The sequence below is a fragment of the Sinohyriopsis cumingii genome, chromosome 1 (genome assembly GCF_028554795.1).
Source record: "Sinohyriopsis cumingii isolate HCF-2022 chromosome 1, ASM2855479v2, whole genome shotgun sequence".
NCBI classification, from domain to species: Eukaryota; Metazoa; Mollusca; class Bivalvia; order Unionida; family Unionidae; genus Sinohyriopsis; species Sinohyriopsis cumingii.
Genome location: NC_142961.1, coordinates 135,980,976 through 135,998,751, shown reverse-complemented (window position 1 = coordinate 135,998,751; position 17,776 = coordinate 135,980,976). Strand labels below are relative to the sequence as shown.

Below are 17,776 nucleotides of genomic sequence, written 5' to 3'. Positions count from 1 at the left end.
TATATAACGGAATTAGAATACTTGAAATTGAAAAGACAAAACTTAGAGGAATTTAAAGGGCTTTCTATCTACATGGATTTTCGACAAAAGCATGGTATATGGATGAATGGATGCACACACCACAGAAAGTGTAACAGATGTGGAGAGACAGGGCACACTCCACATAAAGGCCCCAAAAACCCAGCGGAGACCCACACAGGGAGAAAGGAAAATAAACAAACTTACTCTGAAACGCTGGAATTTTTCCCAACTTTTAGGCAAGAGGAACAACAACAACAACATCAACAAGAAAATCAGAAACAAGAGATAGTTAGACAAACAGCAACACCAAGAGAAAAAACAGAACCTAAAACAAAACCACAAAAAACAGCAAAGGCAACAAAATGGACAAAAACAACAACAGCAGCAATACAATCAGAAACAAGAGATGGAGTGACAAAAAAACCCCACCTAAAGACAATAAAATCAAAGCTCAAAACACCAACAAGGAAACAAAAACACCAACTAGAGCTAAAGCAAGTCCAGCAACAACAACAAAAGAAATTGCTGAAACAAGTAACAGGAATACAGAAACAAAAAGCAGACGAAATCCAAGAAAAACAAAGAATGGGAGAAAAAACAAAGAAACAAACACATCAAATTATTAAGAAGGAAAACACACAAAAAGAGAAGCAGAAACAGATAGCTAGGCAAAAAAAGGAACAAGGAGAAAAACAGTGCAACAAAGCGACAATTACAACCGCAACAGTAACAAATACAACTGGAACAGTACAATCAGCACAATCAGGTCTGACAGATGAACAGATTGAAATGTACCTGGAAGACTATGATGAATGCCTAGGCAAATGAACAGATAGAAATGTATCTGGAAGACTATGATGCATGCCTAGACAGATGAACAGATATAAATGTACCTGGAAGACTATGATGCATGCCTAGACAGATGAACAGATAGAAGTGTACGTGGAAGACTAAGATGGATGCCTAGACAGATGAACAGATAGAAATGTACCTGGAAGTCTATGATGAATGCCTAGAGTACATGATGGATAATCAGCCAACTACAATGACAACACCAAAAGAGACAATAACAATAGAACCAAAGCAAACAACCTTGACAGAAGAAGAAATAAACAGAGATAGACGTAGAAGGAGGGCACTAAAGAAGCAAAAAATAGGCGAAATATACCTACTGGACGATGATGAATGCCTTGAAATGATATTCATTTTATTTTAAATTCAAAAGAAGATGCTATATATATATATATATATATATATATATATATATATATATATATATATATATATATATATATATATATATATATATATATATAGCATATAATAAGACATTCATACATAGATGAAATATATAAATAAATAAAAACAAGATATCAGTCAAAAAATATAGCACATATGAAACCTGACTTTCACAATTAATTTAAGAATCTGTATTGACAGGTATTATGTTCAACGTTAATGTGGGACCTTTTGTGTCCTTTGACGTTTTGTGTTCTGTTCTTGTTAGAAAACTTACTGTACGAGTCACATCCTTTGCCGTTACAATACTCTCCAGTACAGCATTCTTCACAAAGAGTTATACGTCCATCCGACTGTCTCCTTTGTGGCTGACCTAGTGACCTTTTACCGAATTTGTTTATGGCATCACAAATCTAAAATTTAAAAAATACGATATAGTTCCACTGAAAATATAAGTAATATTTGATTGCAATGGTGATATATTTTCCATGTAAAGTAATTCATGATTCTGTGTTTTAATGTATAGAAGCGTTCCGAGTTTAGTCTCCTCTTCAAACTGTGCTTAAACATATATATATTTTGCTTCCACATATGTATTGAAAAAGGATTGCTACGAGAAGGGTATGTAACTTCCACATATGTATTGAAAAAGGATTGCTATGAGAAGGGTATGTAACTTCCACATATGTATTGAAGAAGGATTGCTACGAGAAGGGTATGTAACTTCCACATATGTATTGAAAAAGGATTGCTACGAGAAGGGTATGTAACTTCCACATATGTATTGAAAAAGGATTGCTACGAGAAGGGTATGTAACTTCCACATATGTATTGAAAAAGGATTGCCATGAGAAGGGTATGTAACGTCCACATATGTATTGAAAAAGGATTGCTATGAGAAGGGTATGTAACTTCCACATATGTATTGAAAAAGGATTGCTACGAGAAGGGTATGTAACTTCCACATATGTATTGAAAAAGGATTGCTATGAGAAGGGTATGTAACGTCCACATATGTATTGAAAAAGGATTGCTATGAGAAGGGTATGTAACTTCCACATATGTATTGAAAAAGGACTGCTATGAGAAGGGTATGTAACTTCCACATATGTATTGAAAAAGGATTGCTATTAGAAGGGTATGTAACTTCCAAATATGTATTGAAAAAGGATTGCTACGAGAAGGGTATGTAACTTCCACATATGTATTGAAAAAGGATTGCTATGAGAAGGGTATGTAACTTCCAAATATGTATTGAAAAAGGATTGCTACGAGAAGGGTATGTAACTTCCACATATGTATTGAAAAAGGATTGCTATGAGAAGGGTATGTAACTTCCACATATGTATTGAAAAAGGATTGCTATGAGAAGGGTATGTAACTTCTACATATGTATTGAAAAAGGATTGCTATTAGAAGGGTATGTAACTTCCAAATATGTATTGAAAAAGGATTGCTACGAGAAGGGTATGTAACTTCCACATATGTATTGAAAAAGGATTGCTGTGAGAAGGGTATGTAACTTCCACATATGTATTGGAAAAGGATTGCTACGAGAAGGGTATGTAACTTCCACATATGTATTGAAAAAGGATTGATCTGAGAAGGGTATGTAACTTCCACATATGTATTGAAAAAGGATTGCTGTGAGAAGGGTATGTAACTTCCACATATGTATTGAAAAAGGATTGCTATGAGAAGGGTATGTAACTTCCACATATGTATTGAAAAAGGATTGCTACGAGAAGGGTATGTAACTTTCACATATGTATTGAAAAAGGATTGCTATTAGAAGGGTATGTAACTTCCACATATGTATTGAAAAAGGATTGATCTGAGAAGGGTATGTAACTTCCACATATGTATTGAAAAAGGATTGCTGTGAGAAGGGTATGTAACTTCCACATATGAATTGAAAAAGGATTGCTATGAGAAGGGTATGTAACTTCCACATATGTATTGAAAAAGGATTGCTACGAGAAGGGTATGTAACTTTCACATATGTATTGAAAAAGGATTGCTATTAGAAGGGTATGTAACTTCCAAATATGTATTGAAAAAGGATTGCTACGAGAAGGGTATGTAACTTCCACATATGTATTGAAAAAGGATTGCTATGAGAAGGGTATGTAACTTCCACATATGTATTGAAAAAGGATTGCTACGAGAAGGGTATGTAACTTCCACATATGTATTGAAAAAGGATTGCTATGAGAAGGGTATGTAACTTCCACATATGTATTGAAAAAGGATTGCTATGAGAAGGGTATGTAACTTCCACATATGTATTGAAAAAGGATTGCTATTAGAAGGGTATGTAACTTCCACATATGTATTGAAAAAGGATTGCTACGAGAAGGGTATGTAACTTCCACATATGTATTGTAAAAGGATTGCTGTGAGAAGGGTATGTAACTTCCACATATGTATTGAAAAAGGATTGCTACGAGAAGGGTATGTAACTTCCACATATGTATTGAAAAAGGATTGATATGAGAAGGGTATGTAACTTCCACATATGTATTGAAAAAGGATTGCTGTGAGAAGGGTATGTAACTTCCTCATTGTTACAACTTAAAACTTCTAAATTGACTAGTCTTGTTTAAATCTTTCTTTATCTGTTTGATTTATTAATGTGTAAAGAAAAGAGTAATATTTAAATGGTCACAATTTCAGAGGCTTATGTTTACATGTACTATGTCTTGAATGAGCTTAAAATTCAGTGATGTATGTACTTGATGAACTGTTGATAGTTCATAACGAAATCATTATTTCAAAGATTGTTTTTCTAAGTCAGTATTGCAATTTCTTGGAATTTGGTTGAATAGTTCCTTACAATTAATTTCTCACAAAATGGAGAAACACACGGGAATATACCGGAATGGTAGCAGTAACAAATACTCTGTGCACCGTACGAACTTTATTAATAACAGCAAGCTATAAAACTATTCCCAATGCAATCAATTGAAATGATGGTAACCCTTCGGATCAAACAGGCCGTCAGCTTCTCTTTAACATAATTGATAATGCTTATATGTGAATGTAACATAGCAAAGTGGCGTTTGAAAGCTATCACTTTCTTTCAAATGGCATTCACTTCACAGAAACAAAAGTAAAAAGAGAGTAAACATTTTAGCGAAAGGGATTTTGAATCTTTTCAATGTAATGCATTTCCTTATTGGATGGTGTACGTATGCTGAACATGAATGGTTTTCATATTTAAAATACACACGAATTAACGATGTTGGAAACTATGTGTCGAAAAGGCGAATTATTCTTATTGAAATCTACTGTATTCCTGTTTGATATCACTAATATGCCACCCATTAAGTACTGAACTTCATATTTTGCAGGATTCATGTATCATAAAGATTGGAAATCGTTTATATTGCACTAACCGCCGTAGCAAATCGAACGCCGCTCTTGGATTATATGCATTCGATTCGCAGCTTCATGATTTCATGAATTCTGTACACAAAGAAGTCTAAGTCGTCTAACGAATTTCAAGAAATGGGTTCAGACCATTAATAGCAAATATTGTTAAATCATGTAGGAACTGAATACGCAAATAGTTTCTTCGTGCTGCTGTGGACAAACAACTCCTAGATTTTAGCTTCACATAATCTAAATGCTGGTTACAAATAATTAGTAAAATTTAGAACATAATTATTAAATGAACGCACCTGCTTTGATTTGCATCCGAGGTCGAAGAAGATATGTCCTTCTAAGGTAATATACTGCTCTGTGAAGCATTCCTGAAATAATACAGAGAATTGCTAAAAGAGCAGTCTACATTACAATATTGCATTGTCTTATCACTGCTAGACATACTGTAAATACCTCCCCGTTGGTTTGCGTATCTCCTTGTTACATATCGATTTCGTACTTATCTTTCAATCCGAAATGAAGAAAATATCTAGTTCCGGCCAATAACTATAATAAAACATGCCAAACTGTGTTTGTATTTGCTTTTTATTTCTTCGGATTTATATGACACAAAGTCTAATGGCACAATAATTCATCCAATTTGAATTGAAAACTGTATTATATATGCAATGGAAATTAAAAAATAAAATTTTATGGTGAAGATTTTACGTCAGACATCCTTTCGAATAAAATGTCTGAAGCGAGCTGAGCAATTTTACCTTTTTTGGTGAGCATTAAAGAAATATAGGAGTTAGTCATTATATATGAACATTTTCATTTAATGAACCATAACTGTTAAATCCTATTCATCTAAAATTGTTTTGCCTTTTTTGTTCTTCTTGTTCTTTTGTACTTAATCGTTTGCAAATTGCATTTGTTTAAGTAATCTCCTTAAAGAGTAGCGACGTTCAGCCCATACTTTCAGTGATGGTCAACGCCTGACAAAAAAGCGCATAAGAGATTTATATAGGTCACATATATCCCAAATTAAATTGTCTTTACCCTGGTTGAGACTGGATTTAAATTTACTCTAGCATATATGCAAATATGACATAAATGCCTCTAGATTTATTGAACGATAGAATATACTGCAGATTAGCAGACACAAACTCTTTGACATCATTGTGACGTAATGAGTCAGCTTGTGATGTAGTACAACAAACAATTATATTTTCAGGTGAAGCAGTGATTTTTCCTATCAAATTTTGTCTAACTATATGATCCGTTTAACTAGAGATAATTGTATAATGTGTTATACTTGAAATAACTGTATGATGTGTTTAACTATATATTAGTGTATGTCGTGTGTAACTTGCGCTAACTGTAACTTGTTTAACTATAGATAATTGTATGATGTGCTTAACGAGGGATAACTGTATGATGTGTTTAGTTAGAGATAACTGTACGATGTGTGTAACAAGTGGTAACTATATCACGTGCTTAACTACAAATAGCTGCATTATACGGTTAACCAGAGATAACTATTATGTGTTTATCTAGCGATAAATTGTATGGTGTTTTTAACTAGAGATAAACTGTATGGTGTCTTTAACTAGAGTCAAACTGTATGGTGTCTCTAACTAGGGATAAACTGTATGGTGTCTTTAACTAGAGATAAACTGTATGGTGTCTTGAAGTAGAGTTAGACTGTATGGTGTCTATAACTTGGCTTAAACTGTATGGTGTCTTTAACTAGAGATAAACTGTATGATGTGTTTAACTAGAGATAAACTGTATGATGTATTTAACTAGAGATAAACTGTATGGTGTATTTTGCTAGAGATAATCTATATGGCGCATTTAACTAGAGATAAACCGTATGATTTGTTTAACTAGAGATAAACTGTATGGTGTGTTTAACTAGAGATAAACTATATTGTGTCTTTAACTAGAGATAAACCGTATGCTGTGTTTCACTAGAGATAAGCTGTATGATGTCTTTAACTAGAGATAAATTGTATGATGTATTTAACTAGAGGTAAACTGTATGGTGTCTTTAACTAGAGATAAGATGTATGGTGTCTTGAACTAGAGACAAAATGTATGGTGTCTTTAACTAGAGATAATCTGTATGGTGTCTTTATCTTGAGATAAACTGTATGATGTGCTTAGCTAGAGATAATCTGTATGGTGTCTTTAACTAGAGATAAACCGTATGATGTGTTTAACTAGAGATAAACTGTATCGTGTGTTTAACTAGAGATAAACTTATGGTGTCTTTAACTAGAGATAAACCGTATGATGTGTTTAACTAGAGATAAACTGTATGGTTCTTTAACCAGAGATAAACTGTATGGTGTCTTTAACTAGAGATATGCTTTATGGTGTCGTTAACTAGGGATAAACCATATGATGTGTTTAGCTAGAGATAAACTGTATGATGTGTTTAACTAGAGATAAACTGTATGGTGTGTTTAACTGGAGATAAACTGTATGATATCTTTAACTAGAGATAAACTGTATGATGTATTTAACTAGAGATAAACTGTATGATGTATTTAACCAGAGATAAACTGTATGGTGTATTTTGCTAGATATAAATTATTTATATGGTGCATTTAACTAGAGATAAACCGTATGATTTGTTTAACTAGAGATAAACTGTATGGTGTGTTTAACTAGAGATAAACTGTATTGTGTCTTTAACTAGAGATAAAGCGTATGATGTGTTTAACTAGAGATAAGCTATATGATGTCTTTAACTAGAGATAAACTGTATGATGTATTTAACTAGAGATAAGCTGTATGGTGTCTTTAACTTGAGATAAACTGTATCATGTGTTTAGCTAGAGATAATCTGTATGGTGTCTTTAACTAGAGATAAACCGTATGATGTGTTTAGAGATAAACTGTATGGTTCTTTAACCAGAGATAAACTGTATGGTGTCTTTAACTAGAGATATGCTGAGATAAACTGTATGATGTGTTTAACTAGAGATAAACTGTATGGTGTGTTTAGCTGAAGATAAACTGTATGGTGTCTTTAACTAGAGATAAACTGCATGAGGTGTTTAACTAGAGATAAGTGTATGATGTTTTTATATTTTCTGTCATATATCTGTGCTAATGCTGTCATAAATTTTGCATCTAACGCTTTGCCGATAAGAATACATTTGCGACGATGTAACAACCGAAACAAGTCTGCGCAATCGGAATAAACAGATAGATAAAACAACATAGCAGACTTATGCTCTAAATATCTTACCTCGTCTGCCTCGCATCTTGTAACAGTCTCGCAGTCGTGGGCTTCTGCGTACTTGAGACATTGCAAGCAAGCCGGTCCAGCTAAAGTTGTTTAAAGGTATTCAAGGTTTTATATAAGAACAAGTGCGATTTTGCTAGATACTGTTAGTAGAAAAATACATCATTATCATAAACTCTTAATTGACTAAAAAATACTAGTATAGATTGTATAAAATATGTTGATGTAAAGTAAAGCATTTGCATACATTGTTTGGATAATGATGCATCACTTGTTTAGAAGAACGCGAAAATAGAAGTACAACCAGCACATTTTGCAAATACGGTTTCAATTGGTGTTACAACTTCAGTATCATTGGCTTGTTTTGCAGTAGTTTGAAAGCAAACATAAAGTATCAACGTCAAATTGTTATATAATACTAGGATAATCAAAATTATTAACACAGTGTAATTAGCTAACAAAGCTTTATATTAAAGTGTGTAATAATGTTAACTATTAGTAACTACACCCCAATTCCTATTGTCAATTAAATATATCTTGTTTTTCGCTCATACATCATTTTGTTATGTTGAATATTCCTTTCTTTCGGACTTCCTTTTTTGAAAACACTGTTTCAAATAAAATATTGTTTGAGGTGTTTGTGAAAAATGTGCATGTTCAAAGAATAAACTATTTCAAAACAGAATATATGCGTTACAATCAAATCTGTCGGAATGGAATTAAGAATATATGAAAGCAATTTCATAACCTGTATTTGGATATCGATGCAAACAATGACAAAAGAAATACAATAAATCTAGCAGATTGCTAAAGCAAACGAGGATGAATTCACATATGCAAAGCAATGTATATTTATACAACAATAAGGGCAATAGGGAGTAAGTAATAAAAACATGATGGGACAAAAACATATGAGCATCATTACAAGTACGTGTATAAAATATAGCATTCATCATATGTTGATGAAGATACCGCTTTGATTGAAGTGAGAGCTCTAATGCTGATGACATTTGAACTCCATTTCTTGTTTAAAAAATTGCAGCACGATGCCAACAGAGTATGTTCTGTATTGAGGCCACTGAAATGAAAATTTGGTTTAAATATATATATCTAGATCGATTAAGGATGTCTTTTTCACCTTCAGTGACACTGCATGAGTATTTCTGCTTGTAATGACCTTGTTGTCAAGATTGTTGATTTCTATGGAATCGATGACAGTACCGGTACATTGCTCTGTGCCAATGGTTAGAATCGATGACAGTACCGGTACATTACGCTGTGCCAATGGTTTGCTGATATATCTGCAGCAGGAGAAAAGGTCAGAAAAAGTACTTTTTGTGACTAACAATACCGGACCTTTTCTGTATTCGACACTTGTTAGTACTTCCGTGCAATTCGCAATGAAATCAATAAGCATAAATTAAGGATAAACTGGCAAACCTATTAGTAGCATATAAATGGTGGTGGGATGCATCCCCAGGGCCGTTGAGTAGCGTTCATGGGCCCTGGGGTAAGAAACACCCGGACCTCTCCTAGTTCTTGTTCAAACAAAAATTTCTTTCATAAAATTAAAAAGTGTTGTTCGTCCCGGGTTACGGGCCCGAACCCCGTGGATATATCCCCAGTTTCCACCCCTCCCCTCGTCCGCTCTGTGCTTTCCATCATCGGTAATATACCTTTTAAGCGGTATCCTGAGGATCGGTTGGTTCTCGCATGTTTACCTCTGTATTAGCCTGCTTAATCAGAGGGGTGGATATAGCGCACAATGAACCTGAAATACTAACCTTGCTAACGTATGGCTTGTTGGCAGCGACGCTTGGACCAAGATGCTCTCTTATACCCACCATTATGTTCCCTTTTATGTCTAAATGTCCCCACATGGTATCGACAGATATGGCTACACTCGAGACCCCCAGGTCTTTGTCATTAACATCACCATAGTCATTGTCTGCCTGTCCTTGATCTCAGCATGATTTTGGCAACATCAGTGCACTCAGGTAACCGTGGTTATTAGTAGAATGGTCACTGTATGATTACGAGTCTGTCCTGAGCATCATTTTAGTTTGGTCCATACTCAAGGCATCAGTCATGCTATCATCAGCCTCAGAGACCCTTTCCATCTTTTTTCTGGTTACGTATCCTCCTTTGCTGTGTCGTGGTACTTCGTAGGGGCGGCAAAGCCAATTATTATGTTTGTCGCCACCGGTCATGATGTCACGAGCCTTGTCCACACTGAAGTCACAACCGTTCAATAGTGGGACTGAGGTCTTTTAGAGCCACATTCGTGTTGTTGCCATACTCTTTGCCTTCCCGTCCTCGTCGTATATATATCTTTTTACTGAAAAGGCTCTATCGTCTGAGTACCTTTCATGCGTGCGCATGTTGATGGTCAATATATGATTTGCTGCAACATTTGCGGGTTGAATGTTGTCGGCCACATTTCAAAGGGCCAGTCTGGCACCCTTATCGGTCTGTGTACTATCAAACGACCTGTTGTAACAGTGGGATGGTAAACGGCCAGGTTAACTGGCGCCTCAACGATATCCGGGCGGGTCAACAGCAAGAGTTCACGTCGGAGGCCCTCATGTTTCCGATGTTGTCGGCGGATACAGCTAGCTCATTTGGAGTGGGAGCCGATGAAGCAATTGCTGCAGGTTACCGTCAACTCGAATATAGTGAAATACTGGTCAAGGGTTTTAGGAATGCCAGGTAGCGACTCTTCTCTTAGCAAACGTCTGACAATGTCCCGTGGCATTATGCATATGGTCACACCCAGCTTTTTTTCTAGACGAACCGTCTGTAGGTCGACAGTGCTGGATCCAATAGCTCGCCGGCATGGAGTCGCAATCTAGCTTATTCGTCATCTCAATGGACAAGGCCAGTGCGCAACATTGTTTTCAGCCCACTTTCATCATTATAATTAGTCTTTATAAACACACACCGGATTGGTGGAAGCATGGGTCATACGAGTTAAATCCCCTGGTTGTCGATATATAGTATAAACAAGTATACAAACTTACAAAACACAATTAGGAACGTAGTATGGTTTAATTATGCGTCTATATCTATGGGCGTAAATGGCACAGTATGTATTAAAGCACTTCTTGGTAAAGACTGTTGTAATGGCCTAAGGGCGTCCAGGTGCATATCTGTGATCTTCTGAGACTCATGGTTTATAAAGGAATATCGTAGTAACCTGCATCTAAAATTGGTGTGTAGTTCACCACTTGTTAACCGATGTGGGTGAGGGCTTTTTTGTTTTACTAAGCTGCCATTTTTGCGGCTATTGCGTCCTATGAAACTTTTAACTTAACAAGATTTTCGTTGCAAGATATATACAGATTTCCCCTGTTTGGAAAGAACCTCCGAGAAGATATTTTAACTTGGAAAGGAGCGATATATATTCCATGAGTAACGTACACCGTCAGTAGTGTTCTTGCATAAGCAGTAACTACCGAAACTGACAACCCGGCTTAAGAAATGATAGCTCCTAATTAATACTCCAACTACACTCACTTAATCCCATAGTCCCATCTACTCTTTAACTGGTGTTTTGGTTATAGACACCCACGTTACTTTGACAGCCAGAGACCTACATAGACACACCCTCCCAACCCCTCCAAATGCTAACGGGTAATATTATTGCTCCCAGGTATAGTGGTCCCAAATCCCCTTTCTTTACTCCTACTGCTTTATGTCAAAGCCCGTTAATCGCCAGTGCTCGGCATTCATGTAAGATAGTCTTCAGTGAGTTTTAATATTTGCGAATAGTTTTCGATGGCTAGTGGTTAAAGCGTCCACCTCGGAAGCGGGAGGTCGTGGGTTCGAACCCCGGCCGAGTCATATCAAAGACTTACAAAAATGTTACTAACAGCTGCCTCGCATGCGTTCAGCATTAAGAGGCTAGTGTTAGGACTGGTAGGCCTGATGTCAGGATAATGTGACTGGGTGATACAACATAATACATGTCTGCGACATGATGTCTCAGTGCTAGACATCACAATAATCTGCCACACTGCAGACATCGTAGCGATAAGACTGAACATTTTAAAGCTAGGTTAAAAATCCTAATCAAACACACACACACACACACACACACACACGCACGTACGCACACACACAGAGACACTTTTCGTCAACTTTGCACCACGGCATTATATATTGTACTTTCGTTAGCTCTGGCGGCACGCTATTTTGTGTATGGATTGAGCGAAATATAGACAAGTCAGCGGCAGGGCCGGTACAAGGGTATTTGGTGCCGTAGACGAACTTTGCACTTTGTCCCCCACCCCCATCCCCACACCCCGAGGCATCGCTTATTCTAAACTGGCCGCCAAGTTTTCTTAGCGGTTAAACTGGCTATTGTCATCCGATATTGTGAACGTTTTTCGTTCATCATTTATTTCACAGCTACATACAATGAACATGAAAATATCGTCCTTAAATATGTTCTTAGAGGGTTATATGAATACCTCTGTCCAGAGCAGTTTGGTAAGCATTGATAACATGGATACAAGTCATATTAAAAATGTGTTTCAATTCATTACATCTGGAAATGTTTCCTTTAGAGCGCTTGCATTCAAATCACCTGCAATTAATGCATCACCTTTCTTTCGAATAAACACCTGCAATTAATGCACACCTTTTTTTCGAATTAACATCGTTCAAGTCATCAAGAACTTATATGCTTTGTCTATAATCTTTGATATCATTTTGCGAAGGCATATATGCACACGATAAGTACATGAGTTTGCAAAAAAAATCAACAAACTTCACGCCTATTAAGCTATTTTTTATATTTCATTGGCTCAGTTTTTGTTTCAAGTTCTTTCGATACATCAGCAAAACACCCTGTTTTGACAAGTAACGCGAGAAAAAGGATTAAACAGATCTTCACAACAAGTACAATTATTGTATTTGCTGTTTTGGGAAAACATGAATGAAACGATAGGACAGGATCATACAGGTTCAATAAATGTTGAGACAAATATATGATGACGTCGTGTAAGATTCTTATTTTTCTGATTATGATAGGTGTTTTAGAACTTGCAAATGCATTTTGTGAATTAGTTTGAATCACGTCTTTTACTGAGATACTATTTGCATAGGCAATTTAAAAAATCTTTCTTCTATTGGCTATTTTCATTTGTAAATATTTTTGATTGCTAGAAGAAATTGAATGTCTTACTGGTACGTTTATTGTAAATTGCGGTTCATTAGCATGAACGTTTGTGTCTTTGTTGCCATATAACCCAGTGCATGCACTGTCATACAATGTTAATAAGCTGATGTGAGAGAAATTTGACGTGTTTTCGCAGTTTATTAGTTCCCCATTGACGTTCAGGAGATATTCTGTGAAGATGTATCATGAGAGAGACTTGGCGTTGACTTCAAGACATTGGAGAATCTTTTTCAGTGTGTGGGTCATCTTTATATTTATTTGCAGGAGATCCTGGTTTGACCAATCTAAGTGGTCAAGAGTGTCTTGGCGATGTGATATCAGCTTTTGGTCGTGAAGATGATGCTCAGAATTCCAGGCTTGTATTATGGTAAAGTGTATTTATTCTGTCGAAGTTGATCTCTTCTTGGTGATGTTACAAGATGTTAGATGGTTCTTACCAGCCGTCACAGCAGGAATAGATGAGTTGCTGTTCTTGGACGGGTTTGTAATCTGTAGTAAATTACCTCATTCGTGCTATCATTATCCTACATGAATTGTCTGATTTCACGTTCAAGGAATGCAAGGCGAATTACTGCTAGCTTTATGTCATTTTGCAGTGCAATAATGTCACTTTTAGTGAATGTATAAATATCGTAAAGTTGGTAGTTAACTCCGTTGTCGAACATCAGAAACACTGCCCGACATATTAATATAGTGGTTATCACGGACACTAAAATGTCTTTAATATTAGCAGGTCGATCACCATTATAATTAGGTTTTAGTTCAAGCATCATTGTGCATATTTGTATGCTAGAATGATTTTGTTAGTGTTTCTTCTTATAATTGGGACACATTGAAAGCAATTGAGCAAGGATTCATCCATTTAATCAGCATTGATTTATACCAGGTCATTATGTTTTTGTCAATGCCATAGAAAGATTCAGAATGTCTCCAAAATAGATAGTCATGGATCTTTCGTCAAATACCATATCTATGAGAGAAACATTCCGGATTAGAAATATGGGAATGATATGAATAACACATTTTCTTTAATTGTGAATCAATGTCGGTGGACAAGGTGTCTGATTGGATAGATGTGTTATCATCACGTGTACCATGCACATAATGGAGAGACTCTTCGGCGCAGGTGCACTGTTTCTCTTTCTGGTTTCTTCTGACAGAAATTGAGTAGTTGTAGTCAGCGGTGGAAATCTGTCAGACCTTGGCTCTGACATTGAATGCCTTTTGATAGAGCAATTTACCTATTGTTGTTTGGCCGCCGCCATTTTAGATCTTTTTTTTCTTTTCTTCATTTCTCTTGTATGCCGTCACTACGCCATCGCGGTGGATCAGTGAATAGGATGTCGGATGTGCAACCGAAATAATACGGGTTCCAAACTCACCAGCATGGGACGTTTGCATTCGATTGTTCTGGTATGCTCATGGAAAAAGCATTTTGTTTAAATCGTCTCGGAACTAAATAACCAACATGGGTTGCTTGGTTCACAAACACCAATCCGACAACTCAACCAACTGTCTTCACTAAAGCAGATTATGTTGGTAGCAAGAAAAAGTGTTTTCAGATTATCTGTAACGTTGTTGCAGTAATGTATTTCCTAATTAATTGACTCGGTAGTGTCGTCATCAGATCCGGTGTAACTTCCGGTTTCTGGTACCTCAGTGCATTTTAATAACCTCAACTAACATGCAGATTGTGAATGGATAATTTCTGAACATATAGCTTATGTATTCCCCATTTTTTATTTTTCTGGGGTGGGGGTGTTTTGTTTGTTTGTTTATTTGTTTGTATTTTCTTTGGTGGGGTTCTTTTGTTTTTAGTTGTTTTGTTCGGTGTATTGGTTTAATTATTGTGCTGGGTTTGAGGAGATCAGAAATTCAAATTATCCGATTAGTAATTAATTTGTACGTTATAAATATTCATGTTCAACAATCCTCAGCTGGATTGCTAATTTGCGCGATTATGGACGATATTTCACTGTATTTTGCATTTATATGAATTGATTCAAAGGCAGACTAGAATATGCACATTCTTCCTTCACCTTTGTTACAGACATTGTGCGCTTGACTGTATTCAGTTACCACGGTCACAAACCTCGAGACATTTCTGCAGAATTGCATCTCGCATATACTTCTATGGAATGAGACAGTGTAAGATGGGGAAAATAGTTAATTGCGTAAGAACTTATTCGCATACTAAACTGCTCAAGGAAAAATGAAGTCATGTCCAAATCATTATGGCACCTTTATGGAATTATTGTTGCGCAAGTTCAGTAAAAGATGGGGGTTTCTTTTTAGTGAGTATATTTCCGCCAAGAATAAGTCAGCTCAGTCGAGTCACCGGTATTGTTTTTGTGTGATGTGTTCACCACGTCACCACGCCATTTAGTAGGTACATGTGAGTGCTGTAGTATTTACAAGGTGGGTTTATTTCTGATGATTGGCGGAAAGGCCCCAGTGTGTAAGGATTTCTAGTTCCTAGTATGATAATATCTGTGCAGTTACAGTTTAGGTGACCTTATTGGAAACGAAACTTATCTGGTATGTGTTAATATTACGCTGATAAGCTGTATACACTCCCTTCCGAGTCCTACCAGAAACTTACAAAAATGGTACTAACAGCTGCCTCGCTTGGAGCTCAGCGTTAAGAGGTTAGTGTTAGGACTGGTCGGCCTGGTGTCAGAATAATGTGACTAGTGGGACATCGTGCTACATGTCTGCGGCATGATGCCACAGTGCCAGACATCACTATAAATTGCCACACTGCAGACATAGTAGCGATGTGGCTGAAAAATTGTTAAAGCTACGTTAAAAATCCAAATCACTGTATACACTACTCAGAACTATTTATATCAAGCATGCCCAAAGCCGGTCTGTGGAAGTGGCCAATAGTTGGATGCATAAAAAGCTGACATAAATCACATGCAGATGAACAAAGCATACAGATTCCATTCAAAGAAAAAACAATATTGTAATACATTTTTATAGTATAAAACAACGGCATTGAAGACAATATTACATTATAAACGAGGCGTTAAGATTGGCGCAACAGAGTGACAGGTCAAGATAGTATTGTTGTACAATAAATTTCATTACAAATGATTCAAAGCTATGTATTACAGATAAAAACTAAACATGTAAGCACATCATATGAACATTAAATATTTTGTTATAAATACATGTTTGTAATACTAGTATGCATGTTTGTAATACTATTATGCATGTTTGTAATACTAGTATGCATTTTTTGTTTGGTAATGATATGACAGTTAGCTGCCTCTTACAATGGAAAAGTTCAAGTAACACCGTCATGTTAAATAGGCGAAATTGTATATCCGGTTAACCGCCTTTAAAGACTCAGAACTAAATTTCACTGATCTCAGCAGCTTGATTTTATTTCACTACGAGTCCACAGAGGAATTATCATGTATTGTATTGTATTGTTTATTTATTATAATTCTTTAAGTAGTGAACAATGTTATTCATCTTTCATCACTTCATTTATGCATGTAGAATAATCAGGTTTTATCAAAAATCAAACAGTGATGTAATAAAAACCTCTTACTTTGCCGCTTTTCATTCCCCCGTCCCTCCACAAAAAGGATAAGGAAGGCTACAAATTGAAAACGGATGCCAAGTGAGAAACAAAAGCTGCAGGAACAAGTGACAAATAATACAATAAATGATTATATTTTTGTTTCGTAATAATCTATATATCAGTCATTGTCTTCTACAAATAATTATTCTAATAAACATCGTTTAATAACTCCCTAATATGAAAATACAAGTATTTCTGAACAAGGGATTCAATTAAAATTGTATCCAGAAATCGCGAGCAAGCATGCCAACTTGAAACTGCATCTTTACAATTAACTTAAAGCTTTCAGAATTTTAAGGATCTTTATAAGTTTTCACTACACAATTAGATTGAAAACAGTCGTGATAGTGATCGACTGGTGTAAAAGAGCGTTAATGATAGTGATTAACTGGCAAAAAAATTATGCAAGTAATCGATTTGTTTAATGACCTACCATCCAAAGAATCCAAATTAATTAAGAAAAATACATGAACTAGATCCTGTCTTCCATTCACAGAAATATGTGATTTAATTTAATATGAGAACATAAACATTAGTAATTACCAAGAAAAAGTGACGGTATCTCCATTATCCCTTGGCGTCCGCCGTAGAAGGGTCAGTTAAGATTTATATTGTCAGTCTATTGCCAGATAAGATTTTGATACCGTATCTCACAAACTCAAGGTGCAAAATCAAGAACATATGTTTGAATCGTGTCCTGAAAAGAACGGTAAAATGAACAGAACTTCTAGTTCTCGGTGCATTTATTGAGAAAAATGATAGACCTAAATACTAAAATGTACCCGTTATCCTGCTGAACCAAATAATTTGTGTCATTTCTGCAGACACATGAGTACACACATACGACGACACGAAGAAGATACCAAAAAGCTTCTAATAGTCAACTACTATTGTATAGTTTTTGACCTCCTTGTTGGCACTCACTGACGTTATTGTCGGCACTCACGGACATTATTTAATGTAATGTAAAACAGTTATTTATACAGAGGAGAATATATAACTGTATATATATATATATATGCAAAACATGTTATGGATTTCGATGTTACTTATTGCCAAGCCTGTCGGTATCTCTGTAATAAATTTAAATAATAACTTCAATACCAGATAC

General features: G+C 35.8%; 1 protein-coding gene across 1 annotated transcript in view; it reads right to left on the bottom strand.

Moving 5' to 3' along the window:
- LOC149807915 (uncharacterized) overlaps positions 1-17,317 on the bottom strand; it is a 45,498-nt gene extending 28,181 nt beyond the window's left edge. The window contains exons 1-5 of the mRNA XM_089948156.1: positions 17,209-17,317; positions 16,633-16,680; positions 7,892-7,971; positions 4,944-5,015; positions 1,538-1,673 (exon numbers count right to left, since the gene is read on the bottom strand). Coding sequence (XP_089804282.1) covers positions 1,538-1,673; positions 4,944-5,015; positions 7,892-7,971; positions 16,633-16,680; positions 17,209-17,233 — 361 coding nt within the window. The 5' untranslated portion in view covers positions 17,234-17,317. The remainder of the gene's footprint in view (positions 1-1,537; positions 1,674-4,943; positions 5,016-7,891; positions 7,972-16,632; positions 16,681-17,208) is intronic.
- Positions 17,318-17,776: the final 459 nt, after the last annotated feature.